We start from the raw sequence: 22,595 nt of genomic DNA on the forward strand, positions 1-22,595 counted from the left end.
GCACAAGTACAACCCAACGAAACAACGTTCTCCTGTCCACGGTGCAAAGTGTGCAGACACACAACCAGACGTAACATAGATACAGGCAAAGAATACACATGCAGGACAAAAAATTAGAGTCTTGGATGGTCAGTGTGAGCAGTTCCTTTGGTCATTTTTCACTGCCTGTGGTAAGAAGCTGTTCCTCAGCCTGGTGGTGCTGGCTCTGATATCCCTGTATCTCTTCCCTGACAGGAGTAGCTGAAAGATGCCATGAGCAGGGCGGAATTTCCTGCCACAGGAGGAGGCAAGTATCTGCAGAGACCCAAGAAGGAGATTGCAACACTGGCGTTCATGCTTTGTGCTCCCAGGAAGTGTGCTGATTGAGTCGAGAGCTCTTGATCCTCACGTCCGAGTACTTTGCTAGGAACCAGGTGTGAACCTCCACCCTCCAGTGAAGAAACTGCAAACTCCTCAGTTTGGGCCGAGTGCGGATGGAGGAATGGTTTCCCGTGAGCAATGGTGTTGAGTGGTGATCCTTCCCAGGGAATGAGTGAGTAATGGTTGGAGGGCATGTGTGGGGAGGATGGTGTGGACTGAACACTTTACATTTCCCAAAAGCTTCGACAAGTAACAGTGAGGCAGCTACTGAAGAAATGGATAGGTTTGACTTGGATGGACTGCAGACAGCCCTTTTTAAAAAGAATAAACCCATAACTCTTGGAAAAATACTGTTGCTTCCATTTTTTTTTCTTGATGTGTTGTATCTATGTTTCAAGTACTGGCAATCTCGAATAAAAGCTTTGAACAGTCCTGAAGAGAAAGTTAGTTGGTTTCTCTCAACCTGAAATGTGCACACCAACAGGGCCGGCATTTTTTAGACACGCAGGCGCGGAGAGCTGTCGGCACTCCTGAGAGGCGCAGGCGTAGGCACGAGCCGGCATTCCTGAGGCGCGCAGGCGCTTTGCCCGGCTCGCGCGCCTGCGCACTGCTCTCACTGGGCGGCCTGGCAACGGCGGCGGGTTGCGTTGGCTGCGGGTCGGAGCGGATCGTGTCCGCGCTCCCGGCGCGGTGGTGGCCAGAGGGGCTGAGACCACGACAGCGACTGGGAGGAGTCGAGGCGGCGGGTGAGAGGGAGAGGGAGCGGGAGGGAGGGTCACTGTGGAGGACAGCTCCTGCCCCTCAACCCCTCTGTCCCTGCACCCACAGCACATCCCCCTCTCCAGCCCCCGCCACACACCCCTCGACCGCGCCTCAGCACCCCTCACTGCTCCCCAATCCCCCCTCTCCCCAATCCCCCCTCTCCCCAATCCCCCCTCTTCCCCAAACCCCCCTCTCCCCAATCCCCCCTCTTCCCCAAACCCCCCTCTCCCCAATCCCCCCTCTCCCCAATCCCCTCTCTTCCCCAATCCCTCCTCTCCCCAATTCCCCTCTCCCCTCTTCCCCAATCCCCCTCTCCCCTCTTCCCCAATCCCCCTCTCCCCTCTTCCCCAATCCCCCTCTCCCCTCTTCCCCAATCCCCCTCTCCCCTCTTCCCCAATCCCCCTCTCCCCTCTTCCCCAATCCCCCTCTCCCCTCTTCCCCAATCCCCCTCTCCCCTCTTCCCCAATCCCCCTCTCCCCTCTTCCCCAATCCCCCTCTCCCCTCTTCCCCAATCCCCTCTCCCCTCTTCCCCAATCCCCCTCTCCCCTCTTCCCCAATCCCCCTCTCCCCTCTTCCCCAATCCCCCTCACCCCTCTCCCCCTCTTCCCCCACTTCCCCTCTTCCCCAATCCCCCACTTCCCCAATCCCCCACTTCCCCAATCCCCCACTTCCCCAATCCCCCACTTCCCCAATCCCCCACTTCCCCAATCCCCCACTTCCCCCAATCCCCCACTTCCCCCAATCCCCCTCTTCCCCCAATCCCCCTCTTCCCCCAATCCCCCTCTTCCCCCAATCCCCCTCTTCCCCCAATCCCCCTCTTCCCCCAATCCCCCTCTTCCCCCAATTCCCCCTTTCCCCCAATTCCCCCTTTCCCCAATCCCCCCTTTCCCCAATCCCCCTTTCCCCAATATCCCCTTTCCCCAATATCCCCTTTCCCCAATCCCCCCTTTCCCCAATCCCCCCTTTCCCCAATCCCCCCTCTCCCCAATCCCCCCTCTCCCCAATCCCCCCTCTCCCCAATCCCCCCTCTCCCCAATCCCCCCTCTCCCCAATCCCCCCTCTCCCCAATCCCCCCTCTCCCCAATCCCCCCTCTCCCCAATCCCCCCTCTCCCCAATCCCCCCTCTCCCCAATCCCCCCTCTCCCCAATCCCCCCTCTCCCCAATCCCCCCTCTCCCCAATCCCCCCTCTCCCCAATCCCCCCTCTCCCCAATCCCCCTCTCCCCAATCCCCCCTCTCCCCTAATCCCCCCTCTCCTCCCACTCCCCACTTTCCCAAATCCATCCACTTCCTCTTTCTCTCCATTCCCCTTCCTCCCCACTCCCCTCTCTCCCCCTCTTCCCAATTCCTGTTCCCCTCTCTTCCCATCCCTCTTCCGACCCCTCTCCCCACTCCCTTCTACCTGCTCCTCCTCTCCCCACCTCTTCCTCCCCTTCCCACTTCCTTCCCACTTCCCTCTCCCCACCACTCCCACTTTGCACCCATTCTCCCCAAATCCCCACTCTCCCTCACTCCATCTCCCAACTCTCTCTCTCTCCACCTACCTCCTCTCCCCACTCCCTCTTCCCACCTCCCTACTTCCCTATCACCCAGTCCCCTCTCCCCACTACCCTACCCCCACTCACTACTGCCCCCTCTTCCTACTTCCACCATCTACACTCCCCATCCCTCCCACCCCTCTCCCCACATTTCCTACTCTCCTCCTCACCTCCCTTTCCTTTGTGTGCTCTCTCTCTGCACACACAATCTCTCCCCATTATCTAGTTGCCCTGTTCACTTTCACGTTACCCCGGCCCCTTCCCCAGCCTTTTTCCTTCATTTTGCCATGACTGACCCGCATTATTGTGAGGTTCTCCTTCCTCTCCATCCCCATCTCCCCTTTCAGACTGCAGTCAGTCCTTGCTCCTCGCGCCACTTCCTCACACTGTCATGAGGCACTGAGTGCTTCTGTGATCCTCAATGTCCCCAGTGGCTGCCCGGGGAGCACTGAGCTCTGCTGATAGATTGGCAGACCCACAAAGCTCAGAAGGAAATTGCACAACGAAATTCAATCCCTTTTTTCCGATGATGATTGCATACATTTTAGAGTCATGTTTAAGACTTATTCTTTATTGAAACTGTCACTTAAATGCAAATAGTCAAGTCTAAAAGTGTGCATAATCTTGTTTTCTAACCCAACATTGTTAAAGCATAACAGATTGTAGCGGGAAATCGTTTTTCTTTAAACCTCGCATTGGACAGATAATGCATATTAGACTTGCAATTGGTCAAAGGGTATGAATACTAATCTGCCTCAGAGTTTTCCCCCAGGGGATCTTCAATATGTCATCACATTGTGATGTCTCTAATATAATTACCTGTGTAATGACGATAACACGTATTCACTTTCCTCATGGGCTTCCAAAGGAGGCCTTTGTTCTTATAGAGTTGAACGTAAAAACAATATCAGCACTTGTGCTTTTCTGAGAGGACCTGTGACAGTTTGGGCAGAGTGGAGTTTCAAACTCTAAAGGGCATAATTTACTCTCGTCGACATTGTTGTGGTTCCCGAACCTATTTCAAACCCAATGGGGGGTGGGGGATTAGACTGTCTTCGAATACTGTACTAGAGTGTACTGACAACATGTACTTGGGTAAATAGTTTTGCAGCATGTGGGCACGTCTGTGCATCAGCTAAAGACGATAGAAAATGACCATTTGGCTCATCTTTATGGTACTGTCTCTCTTAAGAAACCAACTGAATGTACCCCCTGACTGGCTGACTCCTGCCCTCCTTTAATTACAAATTTTATTTTCTGAAAAACTAAAGACGTTTTAAAAAGTAAAATTAATTATAGATTATGTTTGCAGAATTGCACATATTCAAATCCATTACATTTTTTTTCATAAAACACTGGAAAAAAACAGCAGGTCATACAGTGAACTTTATATAGCAAAGATAAAGATACATAATTAATGTTTCAGGCTTGAGCCCTTTATCGAGGTCTGATGCTATGGACTCACTGCCACAGCCACTTGTTTTCCTTACATTTGTTTTCTTGTATTGCAGAGTAGTTGATTGAACATTGACTTGAAGGGAATGGATGTGACGTGATGAAGCTTGACTGGAAATCAAATTGCTAACCATTCGGCAGAATCTTAGTTGTGATGCATTTGTTTCTTTGGAAGCCTGTCCCGAGTTGAAGGCTTGGAAACAGAAAGGCGCAGAATGGATGAGTCGGTTTTGCTGGACTTGCTGGAGTGTCCTGTGTGCCTGGAGAGGCTGGATGCCACAGCCAAAGTACTGCCTTGCCAGCACACCTTCTGTCGCCGGTGCCTGCAGGGGATCTTGAGCTCCAGGAGCGAACTGCGCTGCCCAGAGTGCCGGACGTTGGTGGACTGCGGGGTTGACGAACTCCCGACCAACATCCTGCTGGTTCGGTTGCTCGATGGCATTAAACACCGGCCGCGGAGATCTGGCAACGGCAGCGTGAATGGCAACAATAATGTCAATGGTACCTCCAGGGGGCAAAGCAATGGAGTCATCACTTCTGCAAATTGCAGCATTGCCTTGCGTGATCTTCAGAACACTCACCGTGTGCAGGCACGGAGCCCCCCAGTTAGGGTAAGTAAAGTATTTGAAGAAGTCAAGTGTTTGCTTGTGGCAAATGTAATATTCTGCATGTTTTGCCATGTCCCATCAACATGCTATTTGCATATCGAAGCATTATTAAGGAACAGATTTCTATCAGCAACTTTAACTGCATGCAATTGATTTAAATAGATTGTAACATGTTATGAGAGTTTATAGTCGTATCTGTGAGCCCTGTACAGATGCACTGAAATTCTTCCTTGGTGCAGCTGCGCACTAACTGCAATAGTATAATTAAGTTACAGAAAAAGAGGTCATAAAATCTAAAAGGGTAAATAAATATTCACAGATGCAGTTAGTGCAAAATAAAGTGATGCTAAAATAATGCATACAGATCTTGAGATCCTGGAGTAGTTTGTGGTTCTGGTGGTGTAGGGAGGTTCAAGATCCTGAAAGCTGTTGGGGAAAAAAATAACTGTCCTTGAACCTAGACTTTAATGCTTCAAGTGGTTTGAAAACTTGTTTTGAAGAGCACGCGTACGCGCTCTCTGGTCTCGTCTAAAGCCTTCTCTTGGACCAGGCAGTTGTCCACCCTCTTGTCATGCTCGTAACCCTAAGCAGCGCAAGGCTGTCAGAGATATTTCTGCCCGGAACCATATTGGTTCATCTGGGTGAATCACGCGTCCCAGATCGCGTCCCAGAACAGACTTGACTCGATTGGTGATGGCCTTGGACAGGATCTTATAGTCAATGTTTAACGACGATATGGGTCTCCAATTCCTGACAGTCTCCTTCTCCCCCACCTGTTTGAAAATGAGAGTAATGATGCCCCTCCTCATAGAGTCTGACGTGTTGCCTGGCAGGAGCATAGCATTGTGAGCAGGTCCAGGTGCATCCAGTGCTACAGGGCTGTGAACAACTGAGCTGTTAAACTATTGCTTCCTGGAGTTTACTCAATGCAAAGGACCAGATGGAGTCCATCATCTCCCCAGGGCTGGTCCAGACTTGCTCCTGCTTGCTGTTGTCTTAGACCTCTGCTAGGGGACAGGAAGTTTTGGGAGACCATTCTGCCTCTGGCTCTAGTCATACAGATTGGTACAAAAGAATCTGCTGATCCTCTGTATTCCATCTATGAGAATGTGACTGAGCCATTCCACTTCCAGAAGGCTTCCTCTGTGATTCTTTTGGAGGAAGAGACGTGAGCATGTATCATCCTGTTCTACCGTACGGAATTTGATTCAGGAGATGATTGAGGACTCTGAGGTGAATAATGCAGCTTCCCAGCTCTTCACCTCTTGGAGTTCCTCTCTCACATCCATCCCTCTCAACTGCTGAAGGAGGAGTTGCTGCAGGTCAGTCTAGAGTTGACTCAGTTCCCTCTGCCTTGCTCTCTAAACACCTTTGAGGATAAAGAACCTCTTGATGTTCTCGTTGGTTGCATCCCGCCATTTTACTGGGGAATCAAAGGAGGGTTTCATAGTTTTCCATGCACTCCTTCTATAGTTCCTGACTTCTCTGGGGTTAGCAAGTACACGTTTAACTTCCATGTTCCCCTGCCCACCTTCTGGTCCTCCTGTCGGCGACAGGTGCAAAGGACTCAGCGGTCGGAAAAGAACATTGGCTTGACGTTGGTGGTTGTCATCATGACGAAGAGAAAGTCTATCTGAGACCAGGTTGAACTGTCCAATCTCGACCAGGTGGACTGCAGCTGTGCTCCACCTGCAGGGTTGCTGAAGGCATCGATGAGAGTCCTTAACCCTCTCCATTACTTGTCTGGAGGAACTCTCGTCAGTCTGCTGGATGGTCCAGCTGCATCGATGATGCAGTTGAAGTTACTGGCCAGGCCGACCGACCTGGACATCGCCATTAACAGTGGGAGATACTGGAAGATGTGTGTGAGGTGTGCACATTGATTGGCCGGAGTCGGGTATATGTTAGATCCACCACAAGGAGACCACCCCCACCCACCACAACCACCTTCTTGACTTTGGTGAATACAAAGTTGCCTCCTTGCAGTAAGATGCTCAGACAGGATGCACAACAACAGTGTTTGACACTGTGCACGTTGAGACTTGCTATTTTAATCTCCATTGTGTTTTATTGGAGTCTCCATCCAGTTCGCACTCCTCAGTCCAGTGTCAGCCAGCCTGAGTCCACATGCCCACTGCTTTAGAGAACTGCAGTAAGAACCTGTTCCAAATTGTTTGGATATTGCTGACTATTGAAACATGTTTGTCAAATCCATATCAATTATCTTTGCCTGTCTGCTCTGAGATGACTTCCAGCTCCAGGCAAACTTTGGGCGGGATGCAATTGTTTTTTGGAGAGTGGTTTGAAACCAGCATTCCATTTACACCTGGTTGATACTACAATTCCCTTCCCCAGAAGGGAATATATGATGTGTGGAATTGTCATGGAGAAGGTTTAAATGTAACTTTAGGAAGTTTGGACAGTAACTTATATAAAGTCTGAACAGTTGTCTTAACCCCAAGTCACACAAAATGTATTTGGAAGACCCACATCTTTGGCTTGGCTTCGCGGACGAAGATTTATGGAGGGGGTAAATGTCCACGTCAGCTGCAGGCTCGTTTGTGGCTGACAAGTCCGACGCGGGACAGGCAGACACGGTTGCAGCGGTTGCAGGGGAAAATTGGTTGGTTGGGGTTGGGTGTTGGGTTTTTCCTCCTTTGCCTTTTGTCAGTGAGGTGGGCTCTGCAGTCTTCTTCAAAGGAGGTTGCTGCCCGCCGAACTGTGAGGTGCCAAGATGCACGGTTTGAGGCGATATCAGCCCACTGGCGGTGGTCAGTGCGGCAGGCACCAAGAGATTTCTTTAGGCAGTCCTTGTACCTTTTCTTTGGTGCACCTCTGTCACGGTGGCCAGTGGAGAGCTCGCCATATAACACGATCTTGGGAAGGCGATGGTCCTCCATTCTGGAGACGTGACCCACCCAGCGCATATGATACCACATTAAATTGTGACTTGATAATTATTGCGAACTGAATGCTGAAATTGAAGTTTGAATGTCCACAGGATTGTTGTGGATTCTCAATAGAATCTCCTCCCCCCCCCCCCCCCACACCACATCCGTAAGTGATGCAATTTATATGACAATGGCGTTGCTAATGTTTTTCCTGTTTATCTTGTACAGGGAATTATCATTTATAATTCAGTATCTTTTCACTAAGACCACGATGCCAAATTAACCAAACAAATGCAGGAAATGTTGCTGATTGTAGTCTAACTCTGTGATAAATATTAATGCACGTCTGAGGCATGAGCTATCAGACAGTTAATGGTTGACTGTTTCGCCCCCTGGGAATTGTTCAGTCTCATGTCAATGCCAAGGGGAACTTGCTACTGCCAGGCTACAGTGCAAAGGGGTGATTTGCTAAAGATACGAGACGCGGAGTACTGAGTGCCACTGCAATCAAATTGATACCCTTCATTGTTCCATTTCCAAGATGTATGAATCGTTCATTTCTGAAATTGCCAATTCACAAGAAATATTTCAACCAGTGTGTACAGTCCAGACTGTCACACTCCCTATCAGCATGTGTGATAAGTTTTGAGATAAAACTATAGAACATTATAGCACAGAAACAGGCCCTTCCAGTCTGTGCTGAACTATTCTGTCTAGTCCTATTGACCTGCACCCAATCCATACCCCTCCCGTCCATGAAGATGATGTTCAGTAAAATGCCTCAGAGGCATTGAGCAATTACTGTAGCAACGCCCAGTTGAGTTGCCCATAAATCTAGATAAATATCTCCACCCTAAAACTATTCAGAAAAAGTTAACACCACAAATTTGTTGTTTCTGATCTTGCTGCTTCTACTTGATGTGAAACATTGCAGAAGAATGGGACTTCTGTATTGATCTTGTCTGAAGCTAAATTCTTTTGTGGCCCATTCATTCCTTGATTTGGTATTGTGTCATCAGACTGAAAATTCCATTGGTCTGACTAATACCTGTAGTCTTTGTCTACCCTAAGGAAAATACTCCCTTGGCATGCAGAGGGCGTGGGGAAGTATCCAAATGGATTCACGCCAAATGTTTGAAAGTATTCTCTTTATTTCAGGAATATTTTAAAAGGCTTTTGAATCAACACTGAATATATGACTTGATTATGTTAATAAATTCTGATTTAGTTTCTGAAAAATTAGATGATGGTTGATTTGTAAACTATCTCCAGGTATGTTTTCTCCAGACATTTTTCAGATTGATATCAATCCTAGATTTTGTTCCCAATTGGAAGAAAGCTCACTGCTTTGCATCTTTTACAAGTAGAACTGTTTCCTAATTTCACTTACTCCTGAACAGCGTGTCTCTTTTTTAAACAATGTCACTTAATTAAAATCTTCCCAAACATTAGAAATAGCTCCTGTCTTGAGTGTGGTGCCTATTAGCCGCTTACAGATGTGGTCTGCACATTCTTTATAGTTCGGCAACATAATTTTTTATTATTTTATATTAATCTGCTCAAGATAATAATTCTAGCTCTTCATTGAGCCTTTGATCTTTTCCCATACTTGTCTACATTTTAATGATTTGTACATTCCAGCCATCCTCTGTTCCTTCTGGTCTGCCTTAGAAATCCATTGATTTAATATTGTTGAAAAATAGGTTTCTATTTAACTGTTTGAGTTGATAAATTGCTGTGTGCATTGTTGGTTAATATCTTGCATTGGTGTTTTAATCCACTTATTTTAAATCTCTCAGTTAAAACATAATGTGAAAATTATCACAAACAATTTTATGCTGTCACCAGCAGAAAATTAATCCAGTATCATGTGAGAGACCCTTTTGTCGCAAGACCTCAAACCCAAAAGTTCATCTCTGAATTTCTCCTTATTTGAGCCTTTGCATGATGCTTCCTTTCTTTGCCTTCTCACAAGTTAATGTGATGGCAAGGGCAGGCACATTGTTGAGTGATTTGTGGTTAGATGTTGGTCACAAGTTTAAATGTTGCCTGTTGGACTCCCCTTCAATCTCTTGTGTTTTATCTTTGGGAAAGGACAATAGATGGAAAATTTGAAATGCGCACTTGTTGGTGCATCTCCTGTTAATGTGGGTGTGTTTCCATGCACCAACTTGGCTATGAAATATCCTGCTTGGTGGTACTCTGAATTGGGGAGATTAACCTGGGAGAGGAAATTTAGTGTGCAGTTTATGGTTAAAAATCACCTGTTTTAACCTTATGGAAAATATGGATCTTGTGGAGAGAGCAGGTATCACATTTTTGTTCTCTCTCAGCATGGACTCCAAATATGTCTTTGTGGAATTTTCAGCTGGGTGCTTCCAATGCATCTACCATGTCCCAGATGTCTGTACCCATTGATTTTAAAAGACATCGCAGTTTCAAAGAGGAAGCCTCGATAGTGAAAAGAAAGATATTAGCAGCAGTTTATTCATCAACCCAAATTCTTGTCCTTGGCCCTGGAACCCTTGTCTTGCCTTCAAAAACACACACAAGTACCTGTGTTGACATCTTTACCATCGAGTGCAGTGCATCAATGGTCCTCGTGAATTTATATCATTGAACTGCTGTATTACTAGCAACCAAATCCTTGGGCTTGTTACTATAGTTACAGAAAATGAAGTGTTTGTGCAGTTCTTGCCTAATAATTTAACTGCTTTATAATCAATGCAGCACAAGAAATCCCTTTGTGAGTAATTCTGGCCTTTTGACCATCTGTTCAGCAAAATACATTGCAGCAAACAGCCCCAAGACACTTCACTTTTCTTGGAGAGAATTTAACCAGGAGGAACTATAGCCTTCGAAGGTTGTCAGTCATAGAGCAAGGGAAGTGCCAGATCAATTAGAAGTGTGCCTCAGGGACCATTGTTGTTTGTCATCTCTATCAATGATCTGGATGATAATGTGGCAAATTGGATCAGCAAGTTTGCAAATGCACAGTTGGCAGAGCAGAGAGTGCAAAACGACTTTACAGCGCCAGCGATTGGGTCCACACCGGGGTTTGAGTCCCGCACTCTCTTTATGTTCTTCCTGTGTCTGCATGGGTTTTCTCTGGGGTCTCCGTTTTCCTTCCATCATTCAAAACGTACCAGGGGTGTAGGTTCATTGGGTATAAATTGGGCAGCATGGACTCGTGGGTCGAAATGGCCTGTTGCCATGCTGCATCTCTAAATTTTTAAAAATAATTTAAAATTTAAGATTGGAGGTGTTGTGAACAGCAAAGAAGATTTTCAAATCTTCCAGAGAGATATGGACCAGCTGGAAAAATGGGATGAAAAATAGCAGATGGAAATTAATGTAGGCAAGTGTGAGATAAAGGACAAACCAAGAAAGGACATACACGGTGAAGGGCACTGAGGAGTGCGGTAGACTGAGAGACCTGGGAATACAGATACACAATTCCCTGAAAGTGGCATAACTTGTGGGTAAGGTTATAAAGAGAGATTTTGGCATAGTGGCCTTCATAAATCAAAGCATTGAGTAGAAGAGTTGGGATGTTATAGTAAAGATGTACAACACATTGGTGAGGCCAAATTTGGAGTTCTGTGTGCAGTTTTGGTCACCTAACTACAGGAAAGCTATCAATAAGATAGAAAGAGTGCAGAGAAGATTTTCTAGGATGATGCCCAAACTTCAGGAACTGAGTTACAGGGAAAGGATAAACAGGTTACGACTTTATTCCCTGGAGCGTAGAAGAGTGAGGAGATTTGATAGGTATTTAAAATTATGAGGGGGAGGGAGAGACAGTAAATTTAGATAGGCTTTTTCCACTGACGGTAGGTGAGATACAAAACAGGACATGGGTTAAGATTGAAAGGATAAAAGCTTAGGGGGAATGTCTTCACACAGAGAGTGACGAGAGTATGGTATGAGCTGCCAGCTAAAGTGGTGAATGCAGGCTCAATTTTAACACTTAAGGAGAATGGACAGGTACATGGATGGGAGTGGTTTGGAGGGTTATGGTCTTGGTACAGGTCAGTGGGATGAGGCAAAACAATGGTTCAGCACAGGCTAGAAGGGCTGAAGGGACCTGTTTCTGTGCTATAGTGTTCTATGGTTCTAGTGCAGTGCCAATATCTTAAAAGGCTGTAGTGCAGGAGGGGACTATGGAGTGAAGGAGCAGGGAGGGGATGGGTGGATTTGAGAACATAGGGTATCGTAAATGAACTGGGCAAGGAGTCACTGCAATGGTGGAATTGTTGAATGAAAAGAAATCGAACAGGTGAGAAGGGAATGCTCATTTGAAGGGAGTTTTACTCCATCCCACTTTCCCATATTTCTGTAGTTTCTTCAGTCAAATATTTATGAATCTTTGGAATCTCTATTCAATACATTGATGTAACAGGCAGTGCATTCTGAATCCAAACCATACTTTGGATTTTAAAAAAATCTGTGCCCTCTATTAGCCTTTTTGCCTTTGTAAACGAATTCATTTTATTTACTTTATCCAAATGCAGGCAACTAGTACAGATGTGATGGGTCCGTGGTTTGGATGAGTACGATGAATATGTGTAGTTTTGAATTCTAAATGTTAAGGACAGCTCTGATCATCAGCTGGCCAGAGGAGTATTGGAACTACCACGCTAAAGGTAACACAGTCATGGACGAAGGTTTCAACAGCAAATCGATTCAGGCAGAGACGGGACAATGGGCAATGTTATGCAAATAAAAGATTGGTATTCTTATTAATCACTTGAATATATATTTTTTATGTTGGTGGATTTGAGAAATTTATGATTGTTACTCCAACCTGACATAGCTGAATGAGCATTTGCAGAGCTGTAACCAAAAGGCTCTATGTGATTGAAGGATTTGGAAACGTGGTTAAAGTGGGCCAAGTGGCTGCCTCTCTGGGCTGTAAATTTCTCTGAATGGAGACGATTGAAGTTCATTTCTGTGCTCATTGTAAATTTGGGTTAATGGATCATGTCAAGTATTTTCCAAGGTAGCTGCAATTTTTTTTCCCCCTTCCTCCCCCACCCCAGAGTTCATGTCTGACATTTTCCTCAACTGAAATGTAAATACTCAGCAGGTCAGGCAATGTCTGTGGGAGGAGAGCAGGTAATGTTTCATGTCATAGAGTTGGACAGCATAGAAACAGGCCCTTCTTCCCACTACATCTAGAACCGACCATCATGCCTACCTGTACTAATTGTGTTTGCTTCCATTAATTCCATGCCCAGTTTACTACCCTGTCCAGATGCCTCTTGAATGTTGTTTCTGCTTCCCACCACCTTCTCTGGCAGCTTTTTCCAGATGCCAGCTATTAGTGTGGTGAAATAAATACTGCCCAGATTCCCTTTAAACCTCCTCCCTCTTGTGTTCAACTGAAGCCCTCCAGTTTTAGAGACCCTTGTCATAAGAAACAGACACTGGCTATCTGCCCTATGCATGCCTCTTATAATGTTATATACCTTCAGTCCGTGTCACACTGTGCCCATCGGTAATCTGTTTTTTGAGGCAGAAATGGGTTTTTTTGGCATCTTGGCCGAGATCTGCTCAGCCTCTACTGATCTTTGGCCAGTAGTGCATCCCCACTCAGTGTGGAAGAAACTTCCTTTCCTCCGCACTGATAAGGTCTGATGAATGGAGTGCTCCTATGGCTGCTCACCTCAGACCAGACATTGAAACTGGACTCTGACTTGACCACAGAGAAATCTATTCATTCAGGGAGTCATGGAAGTTCTGAGACCTCATTCATTCGGGTGAATACCTGTTTGTTTTGTTTTATGTCTGAATCAAGCATCTGCTGATATAACCAGGTTGGCTGACTGGCTGCGAAACTGTGATCCACATATTTGCTCCAGTAACTGCTGTGTGACGATGCACCATTTAGAGACACACTCATCCAATAGAATCAGCTCACATGCTTGCAGGTAGCAGACTTGATTACGTGCATTGTAGCGCGTATAAATGCTTAGAGAAGCAAGCAGCTACTTCAAACTGTCATGAGTCAGTTGTGCAAATAATTTTATTACCTAGGGCAGCAGTTATTGTTGATGTGAAAAGCACAGTTCTTGGTTCCTTCTTGCATAAACAGTGGAAATGGAAATGTTGGGTTGTGTAAATAATATCCCAGCAGAGTGAATGACAAGTTGAAACTGGAGCAAGAAGTCTTCTAAATATATGTGACACGTATAATTTTAGTTTCTGTAGCTCTTTTGTTTAGGCTTCACATCTGAGAATGGGTCTTCGAAGCTGGGACTTGGACTCTTTTAAAGCCAGGAATTTCCTTCCACCATATTCATAGACCCGGCACTTTCTCTGCTCAGATTTCTTTCGGCCCACCTTTTTGCTGTGCATTGTCAGCCACAAACTTCTCAACAACTCATTTGAGGACTCTTACTTGAGCACATCATTGATTTTTTTTTCCATGGATTGCACCGTTTGTTGACATTTCTTTATTTGCTTACATGTGCGCATTGTGGGCAGTATTGTTTTGGCACCACCAATAAGTGATCATTCTGCCTCGCCCGCAGAAAGAAGAATCTCAAGGTTGTATGTGATGTCATCTCCGCATCCTGGCATTAAATCTGAAATTTGAATATGTCAGAATGGAGAAATTCATTCTGAACTGGAAGTGTTAGAAATACTCCCAGTACATTTGAGAGCAGGGTGGATGTTGATAAATGAGGGGAAATTGATTAATTTGACAAGTTTCGGATCACATTTGGAAAGAGCTCACGAGGATTTTGAAGCATTTCTAGTTTTTATAAGATTGGCTTTTTATTAGAGGGAAAAAACAATGCAGATGAATAAATTGTCCCTAAAGGTGATGGAGTAAAATGTGTCAAGTAAGTGTTAGTCACCAAGGAAGGTGGACGCACCTAAGCATAGGAGGGCTGATATAAAGACCAGCTGGCGTTTTTTACATTTATTATCTCTTCAGGAATGCTTTGCAAGTTCTGACTTGCTCACCCTTCTCCCTCCAGGAGCATACACTTAATCTAATGCACACCGGAGATGAGTGATCTTTAAAATCAGTCCTGCTGTATATAATCTTTATGATGCTCTCACTAGTTTAGTATAAATCTGGAGACTAGTTCCACTGATACAGAAATGCTGGTGGAGCTCAGCCGGTCTCGCATTGCCCATGGGTGGGGGGGTGGGTGGGGGGGGGGAGGTGGGGTAAAGATAAATAACCAACGTTTCTGGACTGAGTCCTTCAATTTTTCAAGGTATGGGCCCTTGAAGAGGGGCTCAGGCCAGAAACAATGGTTATTTATCTTTACCTCCACCCCCCCCCCCCCCCCCCACCACCGTGGACACTGCAAGACCCGCTGAGCTCCACCAGCATTTCTGTGGTTTGACTACAATTACAGCGTCTGTGGAACTTCGTGTTGCACTACTTGCATTGAGACTAGTTTGTCCTTCATCATGTAAGTACTGTATAAACACTTCAAATAGTAAGTTGAGGTTAATGAGAGGCAGAAACATAGAATTATTCAAGGACTTTTTATTTCCTTCTGGCACAGCAAAAGTTCCTGCACTGATTAAACACCTAAAACAAAGCGATTGTTGAAGCAGCTGGTGTCACAGCAGTAAGCGAAGACAAATTGCCTCCCTTTAATCTTTGGTGTAAATGCAACACCATTTGTTTCACTGCATGGGGTTACTTCAGTTATCTCCTGGCCTGATTTTCATTGATGGTGCATTGGTCACAAACAGTGACGAATCTTTGGCACCAGTAGCCTGCTTGCATTTATTTCAATTTACAAAAAGGGATATAAAGAATAGCCCAGAAATGGAGGTTGGGGAGTTCAGGACCTGGCAGTGGATGGGACAGAAACCAAATATGGGACATAGAAAGGTTTCTGGTTTTCTTCCCAGTACCTGTTGTGTGGCTCACTGCCCAAGTTTGATGCTATGCGACGAAGTACCACTGGGTGTTTAACTCAGTTGATTGTGCAAATGAAGCACACCAGTGATTAGAAATCTTGGTTTCTCCTGGCCTATACTAACTGGTCAGATGTCACAGGCAATTAGAGATGATTCAAAATGTTTTAGAAGATAAGAGGTAAATTGGCAGTTTTAAATGGTACATCAACTCACCTAGTCCCGGGCTATAGATTAAAATAATGAATTGGTTTACAAGTCTGTTGGTGTAAATAATTGAATTATTTCCTGTGAAGTCTGGATTCTGATTAAGCAATCTAATCTATTCTGCTTAAACATGACACAGCCTAAGGTAAAGAATTATACTGGGGGCATTGGCTGTCAGATTTGTACATGAACTTTGGCTGAGTGATATGTTGCAGAAATTTCTAAATGTATTTTCTGGAGTGCCAGTAATGCATTTGTCGTTTTCCTCTTCTAGTAAATTATATCTGACTGTCATAAGAATTCCTATCCCCCCCAGTTAGTTAGAACCAGACAGATTCCACAGAATGCTTCTGCAAGTTTTAATTTTGTATCACCCTTTTCTTAATGAATAAAAATCGACTGAATTGAATTGTACTTGCATTTCGTCTGCTCTGTTATTTTAATAAATGATAAAGAAAAGAAGAAAAAAGAAAGAAAAAAAGAACATTGAATAGGATAATTTGTACAGAACTAGAATACCACTGTCTTCTCAGTTACTACATCAGACGACTATTTATTGTCTATAGCTTCACCTTCTGCACAATAGTGCCGAATAAACTCATCGGTGACCTCGAACTACCCTCTGCAGTTGGATTCATGACTTCCTTTCCTGCAGACTGCAGTCAGTGAGAATTCTTCACAGCACCTCCTCGAGGATCATCTTCAACACCTAGGCCCCGCAAGCCTGTGTCTCCTTGTTATACTCCCTGCACATCCATGACACTGCTCCATCTCTATCTGTAAATCGTTGGCAGGTTCTCTGACAACAAGTTGGAATATAAATGGGAGTCAGAGGGTCTAGTGGCTTGTTGCTTGGGTAACAACTTCTCTCTTAGTGTCAGCGCAACGAAGGAGCTGGTCATAGATTTCTAGAAGACGGGTGATGCTCACTTCTCTGCATCAATGGTGCTGAAATGGACCTAAAAGACAGCATTAAGTTCCTCGGATAGGCCATCTCCAGTGATCTATCCTGGTCCACCCATATCGATGTGATAGCCAAGAAAACAAACCATAATCATACAGCATTAAATAGGCCCTTCACCCCAATTTGGTATTCTGGGCTAGACCCATTTTTCTGGATGGGGTCTGTATCCTTCCAAGCCCTTCCTAACCATAAATCTGCCGAAATAGCTTCCAAATGTCAAAATTGTGGCAGCTCATTCAGGATGCAGACCACCCTCTAGGAAAAAGTTGCTCTTCAGTCTCACCTTAAAATTTTGTGCTCTGGTTCTAGAATCAGCAAAAAGACTGTGACCATTCACTTTATCCATGCCCTTCGAGATTTAATAAAGCTCCATAGAATTACCTCTCAGTGTCCTCCACTCTTGGAATTGAAGACCCAGCCTATCCAATCTCTCCCTATAACTCAAGATCTCCAGTCCTAGCACCATCCTAGTGAATCTACTGTGCACTATGTCCAAGCTTTAATTTAAAAAAACTGTAAGACATATAGCATGGTAACAGGCTCTTCCAGCCCACGACCCCTTGCTGCCCAAATACACCAATTAACCTACAATTCCCATATGTTTTGGTGGGTGGGAGGAAACGCACACAGACGCGGGGAGAAAGTACAGACAGTGCTGGATTTGAACCTGGGTAGCTAGATGACCAGAACTGCGAATAGTACTCACCAACACCTTTAAAAGCTGAATCGTAAGGTCCCAATTTTCATATCCCTCCGAATTAAGGCAAGTGCTCAAACATCTTCAGTACCTTGTCTATCTGACTTGCCATTTTCAACAACCTACATGCCTGTACACTACCATTCACTGTGCAAGCCCTACCCTGGTTTGACTTACTAAAGTACAATGGTTCACACTTAACCAGAGTTAAATTCCATTTTCCACTCCTTGGCTCACCTTCCCAATTGATCTCGATTCTGTTAGAAATCAGACATCCTTCCCCACTGTCCACTGCACCATCACTTCTCGCATCATCTTCGAATGTACTAATCAAGTGTATTACATCGGACTGGTCAGCCACAAACGAGCCTGCAGCTGACGTGGACTTTTACCCCCTCCATAAATCTTCGTCCGCGAAGCCAAGCCAAAGAAAGAACAATCCCATCCAAATTGCTAATATAGATAAGAAACAACAATGGACCCAGTACCAACCCTTGCAGCACACCAATGACCACAGGAAAAACATCCCTCCACTCCTACCCTTGGACTCCTTTTACTTAGCCAATTTTAATAGTGTTAAAATTTAGTCACACTGCACAGTAAAAGACACTTCACAAGCCTGTGCCAATCAAATACCCCAATGAACCTACAACCCCGTTAGTTTTGAAGTAATTTAGTATCCAGTGGCCAGGTTCTCTTGGATCTACAGTGATCTAACCTTCCAGGCGAATCTGCCATGCACGATTTTATCAAAGGCCTGGCTGAAGTCCATATATTCAGCACCCTTATCAATGCACTTGGTCAGCTCTTCAAAAATTATAGGTGAGACACAAACTGCCTCATGCAAAGCCAATTAGATTTCGATTTCCAATTAGATTAGGGTGGGTATGGTTAGCCGAGAGGTTAGCACATCACTGTTACCAGCGACCTGGGTTTGAATCCAGCACTGCCTCTACATTCTCCCAATGTCTGCGTAGGTTTCCGGTTTTCTCCCACCCTTCAAAACGTTCCGGGGTTGAAGGTTAATTGGACAGCACAGGCTCGTAAACATTGAATTCTGCCTATCCAAATGCTGGTATATGTGCCACCTACAAATTTGCTGACAAATACCATGGTGGTGGGTTGCATAAAGGAGGGAGATGAGTCAGCGTACAGTTGGGTTGATATTGACACCCTAGGAGTCGATGGAACCATCAAAAGAGTCGATAAATGCCAGGGGGTTGATAACACTGGGGTGGGGGGGTAGGGTCGATTTAAAATAGCGCCTCCCCCACCAACACCCTTGGTCTTGCACAGCTGCCGACACCCCCTCCCAGTCCAGCACAGGGGAATGGAAGGGGGGGCGTCTTACCTGCCATGAACCTTCAAGTGCCGCAATCATACTTCCCCCTCATCACACATGCGCCATCTGGCACTACGAGCTTCGCCATCACATTTCCCCCCCACACCACACATGAACTAGTCAGCCTTGCATGTCCTAAGAACCCCGGGATACTGCATTTAACAGGTAAATGCCCTTTCTGTCCCCTAATTTGTCTTCCATTTATGGGTGTAGGGCCTACGTCCCCTCCCCCACCTCGGAGGACAAATTAACGTCTGGCTCGAGTTGGCTCTGGGTGGAGAACAGAGGACTCAAAAGCCAGGCTGTCCAGCTTAAAACTGGATGTCTTGCCACCCTGCCTAGCACCCACCACCCCCATCCAGTAGCATTCTCCCCCTCACTCACCCCGGTCCTGCACACCCTTCCCCATTCAGCATCCTCCCCTCCCTCTGATCTATCTCCCCATCCAACAATAGGATTCCATGCCTGGGGTTCGATGGGGACCTGATGGGGTTGACAGTATAAAACCTTGTGGACCCCAGCATACAGGACCAAAGAGCTGATTGTTGACTTCAGGAAAAGAAAGCCAGAGGTTTACAATCCAGTGATCATTGGGGGATCAGAGGTGGAGAGGGTGAGCAAATTTAAGTTCTTAGAAGTCAGTATCTCAGAGGATCTTTCCTGGACCCAACACACCAATGGCATCGTGAAGAAAGCACATCAGCGCCTGTACTTCCTCAGGAGTTGGCAGAGGTTTGGCATGACCTCAGAAATCCTGGTAAATTTCAAATGAGGTGTGCTGACCGGCTGCATCATAGTCTGGTATGGGGACACTTCAATACCCCTGAGCGTAAATCCCTCCAAAAGGAGGGATTTTAACATCACAGCCCAGGACATCACAGACAAAACCCTCCCAACTATTGAGTACAATAGGGAACGCTGCTGTCGGAGAGCATCAGTAATCATCAAAGCCTTACACCACCAAGCACCATGCTATGTTCTCGCTGCTGCCATCAGGAAAGAGGTGTAGGTGCCACAAGACTCACACCACCAGGTTCAGGAATAGCTGCCACCCCTCCATCTTCAGGCTCCTCAATGACAAACTCAATCAGGGACTCATTTAAGGATTCTTATTGTACAGTCACTTTATTTACATTCATTTACAGTTGTTTGCAGTTCTGTATTTGTTTATGTATATATTCTGTGTACAGTTTCTTTTGCACTAGTGATAATTCTGCTGTGCTCACAGGAAAAGGAATCTCAGGGTTTTATGTGATGTCCTGTATGTACACAGACAATAAATCTGAAATCTGATGTTATCCCTCAGAATTATACCAGCAATATTTTGGCCATTGAGAACAAACTCATTGGTCTGTAGATCCCTGACTTGTCCTTGCTGCATTTTTATAAATTGCGGTATAACATTAGCCACATTCTCGTCTTCTGCCACAAAGATGATGTAAATATCCAAAAAAGTGTCTCTGCAGTTTCTTCCCACAAGATGCGAGGATTCATTTCATCAGGCCCACTTTAACATGGCCCAAGACTGCCAATACCACCTTCCTGGTTCTACTTCAACAGTCCAGCACTTTGCAACTCTTTTCCTTCAAATCTTTGCCTTCCAGGATCTTTTCCAGAGGAAAGACTGATGAGAAATATTTATTTAAAATGTTACCCACCTCCTACGGTTCTGGACAAAGACGCACTCAACCCCACACCCCCCCACCCCCACTCGAATCGAGCCAAGTTTCTTTTCCTGCAGTTTCCAGACCTCACATCAGTAAAATTATGTTTTTTCCTCTGAATGAACTGATCTCTACATTTCTTACTGTGTTGTTCTATGTGTGAAATATCCAGTTAACAGGCTTTCTCTCTGCATAATAAGACCTTCAAAGGAGCAGATATTGACTATCCAGCCCATTGACCCTGTTCTGCCATTTAACCATTGTACAGCTGTTCGTTTGAATTTGAAGTATTTAATATTTAATTAAAGCTATCAGAACTTGAGTTGGATGTTTGAACGCTAGATCTCTAAGGTATGGAACTAATTGCTCATTTTTACTTTGTTCTTATCTGAACATGTACTCTTCCTGCACAGATCTATATGCAAACAGGTTAAAAGTAGTGAGAATTGATCAGCCTGGTTTGATTATAACGATTTGTTCAACCAAGGGCAGTGGGTGCTGGCTATCTAATCAAATGGTTTCTACTCAGTAGCTTTAAAGAAGTTATGATATTATTCTTCATAATTATTCAGCCGAACATCAAATCTGTCAGTTAAGAGGTAGGTCAGCAGTGAATAGCAGTAAGTGATATTCGAATGCTCACTGGTGTTCCGCTGCTTGGCTTGGTATCATGTTAGTCCTGCGGGTCATTGGAAGGCCATGTTGGTATCATGTTAGCCCTGCGGGTCGTTGGAAGGCCATGTTGGTATCATGTTAGTCCTGCGGGTCGTTGGAAGGCCATGTTGGTATCATGTTAGTCCTGCGGGTCGTTGGAAGGCCATGTTGGTATCATGTTAGCCCTGCGGGTCGTTGGAAGGCCATGTTGGTATCATGTTAGCCCTGCGGGTCGTTGGAAGGCCATGTTGGTATCATGTTAGCCCAGCGGGTCGTTGGAAGGCCATGTTGGTATCATGTTAGCCCTGCGGGTCGTTGGAAGGCCATGTTGGTATCATGTTAGTCCTGTGGGTAGTTGGAAGGCCATGTTGGTATCATGTTAGATACCATGTTGTTATCATGTTAGCCCTGTAGGTCGTTGGAAGGCCATGTTGGTATCATGTTAGCCCTGCGGGTCATTGGAAGGCCATGTTGGTATCATGTTAGTCCTGTGGGTAGTTGGAAGGCCATGTTGGTATCATGTTAGCCCTGTAGGTTGTTTGAAGGCCATGTTAGTATCATGTTAGATACCATGTTGTTATCATGTTAGCCCTGCGGGTCATTGGAAGACCCTATTGGTATCATGTTAGCCCCACGGGTCGTTGGAAGGCCATGTTAGTATCATGTTAGATACCATGTTGGTATCATATTAGCCCTGCGGGTAGTTGGAAGGCCATGTTAGTATCATGTTAGCCCCACGAGTTGTTGGAAGGCCATGTTAGTATCATGTTAGATACCATGTTGGTATCATATTAGCCCTGCGGGTCGTTAGAAGGCCGTGTTGGTATGTTAGCCCCACGGGTCATTGGAAGGCCATGTTAGTATCTTGTTGGCGCCATGGGTCATTGGAAGGCCGTGCATTTGCTTCAATTCTCAACCTCTTGAGCACTGTTGAAGAACAAGTTTTCTGCACATTCGACACATAATCAGACAATAGATGCAAGCAATATCACCCAACTTCAGCCGTGTGTTATATTCTAATCCGGGGCGGGCAACCTTTTACCGTGCGTGGGCCGGATGGCGTGTCAGTGGTTGAAAGGCGGGCCGCATTGATGCACCATAAATGAAAGAAATTCTGGTTATGTTATTTAACTTCTCTGCTTGAGGTACGTAATGTACAATGTATGAACATAACTGATGATAATTTATCAAAAGATCAAGTTCAAGCAGTAAGATCGACCTTATTCCTTCCATAAATCTACGATGATGCATTTCCAGTCAGGGAAGGCATCTTCAAATCTGGAAATACACCAAAAATCACAAGTTAGTCATAAAAATGACACAATTTTTTAAAAAAGCCGAAAAGAAAAAAAAGAGTCATAATGAAAACAAAATACCTAACTCGAAAACAGACAGCAGCTCAATCAGTGGGAAACTGGTTGTTGTTTGAAAGCATTTTGATATTGAGTGACATAGTTGTTGATGCCAATAGGAAGACATCATCTCAAGGAGTCGTGCTATCAATCTTACTGCTGGGAAAACGAACTACTCAGTAGGAGTGATATAAATATTTCAGACAGGC

The 22,595-nt window shown here is 45.3% G+C and overlaps 1 protein-coding gene across 2 annotated transcripts in view; it reads left to right on the forward strand.

Moving 5' to 3' along the window:
• The first annotated feature begins 982 nt into the window (after positions 1-982).
• sh3rf1 (SH3 domain containing ring finger 1) overlaps positions 983-22,595 on the forward strand; it is a 226,605-nt gene continuing 204,992 nt past the window's right edge. For both annotated transcript variants that reach the window (XM_069941645.1, XM_069941652.1), the window contains exons 1-2: positions 983-1,106; positions 4,171-4,725. In XM_069941645.1, the coding sequence (XP_069797746.1) occupies positions 4,330-4,725 (396 nt within the window). In that variant the 5' untranslated portion in view covers positions 983-1,106; positions 4,171-4,329. The remainder of the gene's footprint in view (positions 1,107-4,170; positions 4,726-22,595) is intronic.

Source organism: Narcine bancroftii, chromosome 1 (genome assembly GCF_036971445.1).
Source record: "Narcine bancroftii isolate sNarBan1 chromosome 1, sNarBan1.hap1, whole genome shotgun sequence".
Classification (NCBI taxonomy): domain Eukaryota; kingdom Metazoa; phylum Chordata; class Chondrichthyes; order Torpediniformes; family Narcinidae; genus Narcine; species Narcine bancroftii.